Raw genomic sequence first — 7500 nt, forward strand, 5'->3', positions numbered from 1 at the left:
GGCAGGCATTCCTCTGTCCTACCCCCGCCATTAGCACACAAGTGTGGGGAGGCTCTCCCGACAGGGGGGCTGACTCCAGCCCAGCACCTGTCGAGAAGCGATGTGGGGAAAGGTGTATACACACACACATTCCACACTTGCGCTCTCTCTCTCTCTCACACACACACACACACACACAAACACAGTCAGAATGAATTAAGACCATAAATACCAGTGGAGAGTGGAGTCGCAGTGGAGAGGACAGAGATGAATTGGGGTTATTTCCGCAGGTCGATTGGGTTGATCTCTCTTCTTTAAAAGAGATGGAGAAAGATGGGAAAAATAGAGCTTCACTCGCTATCACCCTGCTATTCCCATTTTCTGTCCTGTGTCTGTGTGTGTATACTGTATGTGTGTATGTGTATCTATATATGTGTGTGTGTGTGTGTGTGTGTGTCTTATGTGAACAGGGAATATATGTATGTTGAGAAACTTAAGCAGTCATGCCGTCAAAGTATTAGCGCTTATTTATACTTGTTGACTAGTGCTTCTGAGAAATCGGTCTCTTTCTGCTTCTATGGTCCCAGTGGGACACGGGTGAGCTGGACATCTGGTCTGTGGTTTCTCAGCTGTCCCCTCTCTCTGTCTGTGTCTCCACCAGTGGAGCCAGGCTGGCCATTGCATCAGAACTCAGCACAGAGCAGTACAGGGGCAAGATGGGGATCCAGAGGGGGTGTGGTAGTCACTCGACATGTGGAATGTTTATTTCATGAGGCCATACTCTCTCTCCACACCTGTAACTCTCTCCCCCCCCCCCATCATCTAGATGGGAGACTGACAGCACATTGGCTAGATGTTGTCTTGTGTGTACATAAACCATTTGGGTTGTATCCATGCTGTAAACATTGGCAGATGTTACATATAAGTGGGGGCAGCACAAGAAAGAGAGAGATAATCCTGTTTTTGTTTTAATGGGGTTTGTGTGTCAAGGAGGCCAGGTGTTGACACCATTCAGCTGTGTGCCACACACACACACACACACATTTAAGTGTTCGAAAACATATAGGAAAAGGTTCTTTAAAATTCCCAATACATATTGTATGTGACAGTATTACATGTAGGATTTGATTGGCTATGTATTGTGTCTGTTGTTGGACAAGACGATTGGTTAACCTCTCTGACTTCACAGAGTCTGTGTTCAGTAGGGGCTTATAAAGTTGCCGACTGAGTTAACGTGTATTTGCTACGAGTCTATTTGCTAGCAGCACTTTGGTGCATTGACCAGATTGAGTCATGTATTCTTCCGTCATTACTGTTCTAGGTAGACCAGTTAAGGAGTTCCTCAAGACTCAACTCTTACATGCACACATAGTTCCAGTGTTATAGCTCTATCCAGGATGACTTTAGTGGAGAGCAGGCACTTTTAAACAATGAGAGGGAAGTGGATTTGCATTCAGGAAGTGTTGGCTGTGAGAGGAGTGGAAATGGGTATTGTTGACCGTCTGACTGACTGATGGTCCAAGGGCAACCCTGTGGCGCTGCTTCCTTTTCAGCCAACATCTATCAGCAGAGAGAGAGAGAGAGGTTAGATTAGGATACAGGGACACATATAAATAATTTGCTGTCTTCTGCAGTCCACAGAAAACATAAAGAGCCGGAAGGGAGAGGAAGAGAGTCAGTATTGGGAGGAACAATAAAGCAGACAGTACCTTTCTTTGGGTCCACTAGCCACAGTAAGGGACAAACAACACATGCCCATAAAAAGCATTTCTGACCCCTGTCTCTGAGACTCAAATTCCCAACAAAGACAATCTCCCTGATTACAGATCAGAACGTAATAATCAGAACATAATCAAATACTCTGATTTAGGTTATTTTTAGCAGTAGCATGTTAGCAGTTGGCTCTGTTCCCAGTGAAAGGATGTTTTTTCCTGCCGACTCTCATGCATGAGACAGTGTGCCAGAAAGTCCAAAACCCCTTTTTAGAAAACAAGTCTTCCCCTAAACACTAGTTGGTCTCAGAACTCAAACATTCGCCCAGTCAGCAGGAGCTGCCAGATCAAAAAGAAAGCCACGGGAGGTTATAGGGTCTGGGCTCCATAGAAGGGGCGGTGGCTGTGAATTGTGTGATTTTAAAGAAAAAGTTGGTGGGTGGTTAGGTAGCCTAGCCGTAGCAACCGCTTGGTTTCTGCTCCTTCTCAGACAGCATCCCTGTAAAGTCCACTTTCATGCTCGCCTGGCTCTTCTGCGTGGGTCAGCATCGGGTCACGCTCTTCCTGCCTGAAGACGAGCAGTGACCTCATGTCTGAAGTATGCTGCGCCTCGCTTCCCGCGTCAACATCAGAGGGAGCCTTAATTTTTCATTTTTTTAAAAATGCTGCACAAAATGGTTTATTCAGTGGGACACCCCCTGTCTCCCAATACCCTCAGTTCCTGATGAAGAATCAGACCCAGTTTTGTTCCACAGTTTGCCTGCTGACACCTCCGGTAGCCATGGCAACCTGCATCAATTGACCCATTTAGAGTGAAAAGGACAAGGGGGTTCTGGAGGACACTGGAGAGAGAGAGAGAACCAGGCGAAAGTGGAGCAGAGCGTGAATGGGGTTTGGAGGGCCTGCATTAACGCCCACAGCCCCCTCAGCCACTTAGTCTGGGGTGAGGAGCTCTGAAAGGCACTATCCCTCCCGGCCACAGACAGGATTATATACAGTAGATGCCACTGAACTATAGCATACTGTATTATCTATACTATCTTTTTCCACATGGATGAGTGCCAGTCTAATAGACATGGCACATGAGGCTTTATTCTTCTTTGAATGGATTCAAAGATCAGTGTTGGCTGCTGTGGAAGATGGACAAGGTGAACGCAGTTATATAGCACATACTGTAGCACATCCTATACATAAGTAATCCCAAGATCCGTACAGTACATGAATGCCATACTGTAGAGTCTTGAGGCCTAGAGAAACAGATGAATCAGGTCACTGCTTTGGAAGAAGGCAGGAGGTTGAGTTGGCCGAGGCTGCCCAGAGTTCTGCCCACTTCACACAAATGTAATCAAACGCGTTCTTACATGCCTTAAGTAGGGAATAACGCAGGACCACATACTGGAAGTGTTTACCTCGAGCAAAGTGTAGTCAACCCTGAGTCATGACTTGAGCGGATGAGTGAGTGTGGAGGATCAGAGGAGGCCCAAACAAAAATGGCAGTATTGTTCTGGTTGTTATCTATATAGGCCACAATGTGCTCCACGTGATGAACATCACTGTTTACAACTAAACGCTCTGAAAAGGGAAACTCAGCTACTAGGCATGGCCTCTTATACAAAACACAAAACAAACGGTCTGGTGAAATAAGGATCTAATTATGCCACAACTGAAGGCAATAAGCATGTGTTCAAGGGCCTTTTGTCATTTCCCGGTCATACCTTTTAAGATCACAAGAGTTTTCATGTCAAATAAAAAAAGCCAATAAACACTTTGATATTAAATGTTACAGCATTCTTACACAGTTACCTAGAAACAATGTCAGAAGAGATCATACAAGTGACCAAGAGGCAATAAGTAAGGGAGATTGTTTGTGTGCTAAACCTACAGAAGTGCTGAAATCTCTATTAATCTGGCATCCAGTATCCTGCATCCAGCACTTGTAAACCTCACTATAACTGAGCATGGCACATGTGATTTTCCAAAGCCACAGTCAACAAAGGTATGGTAAAAAAGCATACAAAAGATTCATTTTAATCGTCTTTTCTTTCTCCTATCTACAGAGGTGTCAGTCAAAGTTCAGGTCTTCGATAACAGTGACCTATCTTCCTTGGTGGACGCTGATGTGCAAGTGTACGGAAACCAGTCGGTGCTGGCGTCCAGCAAGGCGAGCAAAGATGGGATGGTCACCGTCAGATTCCTCTACCGCCCTAGCACCTGGGTCATCGTGACGGCCTCGAAGCGCGGCTTCATCACCAACTCAGCCCCTTGGCATGCTAGTCGAATACCCTGTAAGTAAAATATGTCTGGCAAATTGTGTCCGATATCCAAGACAGTTCTGCATTTAAACATCCACTTCTAGTCTATGTGGTGTACTTTTGAGCTAAGAGTATGAGAGAAACCTAATATATGTTGTTTACACTAATGGACTTGGTGATCTTTGAAGACCAAAATATTTGATACACATTCAAGAATTGTGTAAGCCTATGCGGTGACAGATGGACTGTTAGTCTAGCCATTACCCTCAAGTTAACCTGTCTGGTCTTCCATTAGTTGCATTGTGGGCAGTGAAAACATTTTCAAACATATTATTAGCATGTTGCTAACTTTGGCACTGAAGTGACACCTGTCTGTGCATAACATGTAGCATGTAGGCTAGCCATGTTGGATAATAATTAAATAGACTGCTATATTTCATTTCAGCTGCAAGGTTCAAGTTTGGCTGCAGTGATAACACACTGTCTGATGAACATTCCAGAAGTAGCACAGATGAAATTAGTCATTAGACTGTGTAACCAACAGCCGTTTGCACAAGCATTCAACCACTCTATTTCATCTGAGGGTATTCAAATAGAGCTTTTCCCTCAGCACATGGTTCAGCAGCCAGTGCCAGTTACAAATGTGCAGTCCCACAGTTGATGACGTGGTAACCAGCCTTGGAGTACAGAATAAAACTTCAGAAGAGTTCTCACACCACCAAATGGACAGCAGTGGCCACGTGGCGTGGGATGTGTTGACTGACCTGTCCCTCTGTGCCAGACTCTCAGCAGCAGCTGCTGTTGATTTAGCTGTAACGCCCATGCTCCCTGCTGGCTCTCCCACCCACACTGCTCATGTCATCTCTCTCTCTTTCTCTCTTATCTGTCTTTTTCTCAACCTTTCCGATCTCCTTTTCTCTTTCTCTCTATCCCTTTCTCTGTTTCTGTTTGTCTCTTGTTATCTCTCTCTTTCCTCATTCCCTTCCTCAGTCTCACTTTCTCTCTCCTGGCCCCATCATGATATTTCCCCTTCATTGTTCTTGCTTTTTTTCACACCTTTTGGAGCATCTCTCTCTCTCTCTCTCTCTCTCTCTCTCTCTCTCTCTCTCTGTCCCTGTCCACACACCCACCCTCTCACCCCCACTTCTGGCCATATTTAAACCCAACCCCAGAGTCGCTAATTCAGCTGTAGCGGCTGACCTGTCGGCGCTAACAGCTGGAGGCCACTTAGCTGCCTTTTGACGCTACGTTTAGTAACAGGAACACAACTGCCCATACTGCATGGAAGTCCATCTCTGTCCATCCAGTTGCGCAATCCGGCGTGACAGGCACGTTCGATGGCAGGCCCAGCGTGAAGTTAATGACTAGAGGGAAAATTAGGGGTGGGATGGGGTGGGAAGGCATAACAGAGATGCCACGGATGCCAAGCTCCATGAGTGGTCTAGGGTGGTGTCTAATGCATACAGAGACACGCAAAGATTTAGATTTTACATTTAACTCATGATATTGTGTCACGCAATACAAAGACCATAGCTCATTGTAACATTATGGCAATTAATTTCCTTCCTGTGTGTGAACGCATGACAGTGTTCGTATGTGTGTTTGAGTGTGTCTGTCTGTGGATGTGTGTGCGTGCGTGTGGCATACAGTAACTCCCTACTCTCCTACAATATGACCTTTGACCTGTGCCTGGGCAGTGTTCCGTGTCCCAGCATGACCGTGGCGATTCGCTACGCTGCGTTGGAGCTGCTAATGTCATGTCCGTGGCGGCGGCAGCAGCAGCAGCTGCCACAGCTTCATCCTAAGTGGCCAGGCATCGATTCCACCTCGCATTCCTGCGCTCTGCAGCGACTGCCTGAGAGCCGCAGGGCTTTTAAAATGCCTGTTACTCTAAAACTGTCCTTCATTTGTGGAGAGCCCTTCCCACAGGGGGGATGGCGTGATGCCTGTTTGTGCTCTGCTGAGATTTAGGTCAGATCCGTTGCACTTTTAAAGGACTCCAATTCAGTGGCGGGTCATTTTTCAGTTCCATTTTCACTTTGTGGAAAAAGATACCTTTATGATTGCAACCCCTGTTTGTCAGATGAAAAGATTGTCACATAAACTAATATGGATGTTGAAAAAGCATCGTAGGATGGAAGTTCAGAAGGAGGTTGGGAGGTTGGGTGTATGGTTCTTTTTAGCTTTTCTATTCTTTTTATTATCAGCAGTCACATTCCAGGGTTCCCACAAGTCCTTGAAATCCTTGACCGTTTGTGAATTTAAAAAATACAAATCAAGGCCTTTGAAAGTTTTTTGAAAATAGACATCAACAGGCATGGGTCATTTAAAGTTTTTGCATTTATATATTTGCTGTGAGAAAAGGCAAGAGACCACATAGTCTACCCACGGCAAGTGCAATCAAGTCATGCTCTTTTTTTCCAATTGTCTGCAATTTTGGTTAAAGCCTTAAAGCCTTTGGGGCAGCCGTGGCCTACTGGTTAGCACTTCGGACCTGTAACCGGAGGGTTGCCGGTTCGAACCCCGACCAGTAGGCACGGCTAAAGTGCCCTTGAGCAAGGCACCTAACCCCTCACTGCTCCCCGAGCGCCGCTCTTGATGCAGGCAGCTCACTGCGCTGGGATTAGTATGTGCTTCACCTCACTGTGTGTACACTGTACACTTTGTGCTGTGTGTGTTTCACTAATTCACGGATTGGGATAAATGCAGAGACCAAATTTCCCTCACGGGATCAAAAGAGTATATATACTTATACTTAGTTTAGATACATTCTTTGTTGTAACAACTTTGATCTTTGTCTCAAACTATGCCAAGTTGGGTCTTGAAATTTGAGTTAATACTGTAGTTCCAAGTCTTTGAATTGGATGTTTAAGAAGGTGCGGGAACCCTGATTGTCACATCCGCAAGTACGTGTACAGTATGTTTTGGCCGATGTCTGTTCATGATAATTCACATTGAAAGATTTTCCTGTGTCAGGTTGTTACCCTGTCGTCATCCATTCAGGCTGATGATTACACCATACTAGATTAGGCCTGACAGCTGCGAGTGTCACCATGCCGATCATGATAATGAAGCAAGAATCCTTAGTAACGGGGCTCTCACCATAATCTCCACCGAGCTCTCTCTCTCTCTCTCTTATCAGATTGATTGGAATTGGACGCGGTCTACAAAAGCGGTGACAGTCTCGGCGATGACTCAGCTCTTCGGCTGAACGAGTGGGAAGAAAACACTCCGAGTCTTTGTTACTTTGTAACACAGTGACTTTTTTTCTTCTCATCTGAGCCCTGACAGCATGGCTGCTGTTCATCACCTCTCTCCCTCCCTCCCTCCCTCGCCCCCATAAGCCTCTCATCTGAAAAGCTGAGCTCGGAGGAGTTAAAGTGCCCCTGTATCTTTTCAGGGCCCTTACACATCTCTCTGTCTTTCTCTGTCTGTCTCTCTCATTCAATCTCTTTTTTTTCAGTCAGAGGAAGTCTTGCGAAAATGAGTCAGCGCTGATGTGTTTTTCTCCCTCAGCGCCTGTTGTCCCTTGTCAGAGGGTTGATAATGCTCAGGTT

General features: G+C 45.7%; 1 protein-coding gene across 1 annotated transcript in view; it reads left to right on the forward strand.

Annotated features, from left to right (window-relative positions):
• Nucleotides 1-7500, forward strand: part of fam171a2a (family with sequence similarity 171 member A2a) — a 50062-nt gene that overhangs the window by 12386 nt on the left and 30176 nt on the right. The window contains exon 2 of the mRNA XM_076265902.1: nt 3749-3976. Coding sequence (XP_076122017.1) covers nt 3749-3976 — 228 coding nt within the window. The remainder of the gene's footprint in view (nt 1-3748; nt 3977-7500) is intronic.

The sequence above is a fragment of the Alosa pseudoharengus genome, unplaced genomic scaffold, assembly GCF_046254945.1.
Source record: "Alosa pseudoharengus isolate Yale_2024_CS ecotype anadromous, Long Island Sound unplaced genomic scaffold, YU_APseudo_1.1 YU_APseudo_1.1_scf_4, whole genome shotgun sequence".
NCBI classification, from domain to species: Eukaryota; Metazoa; Chordata; class Actinopteri; order Clupeiformes; family Clupeidae; genus Alosa; species Alosa pseudoharengus.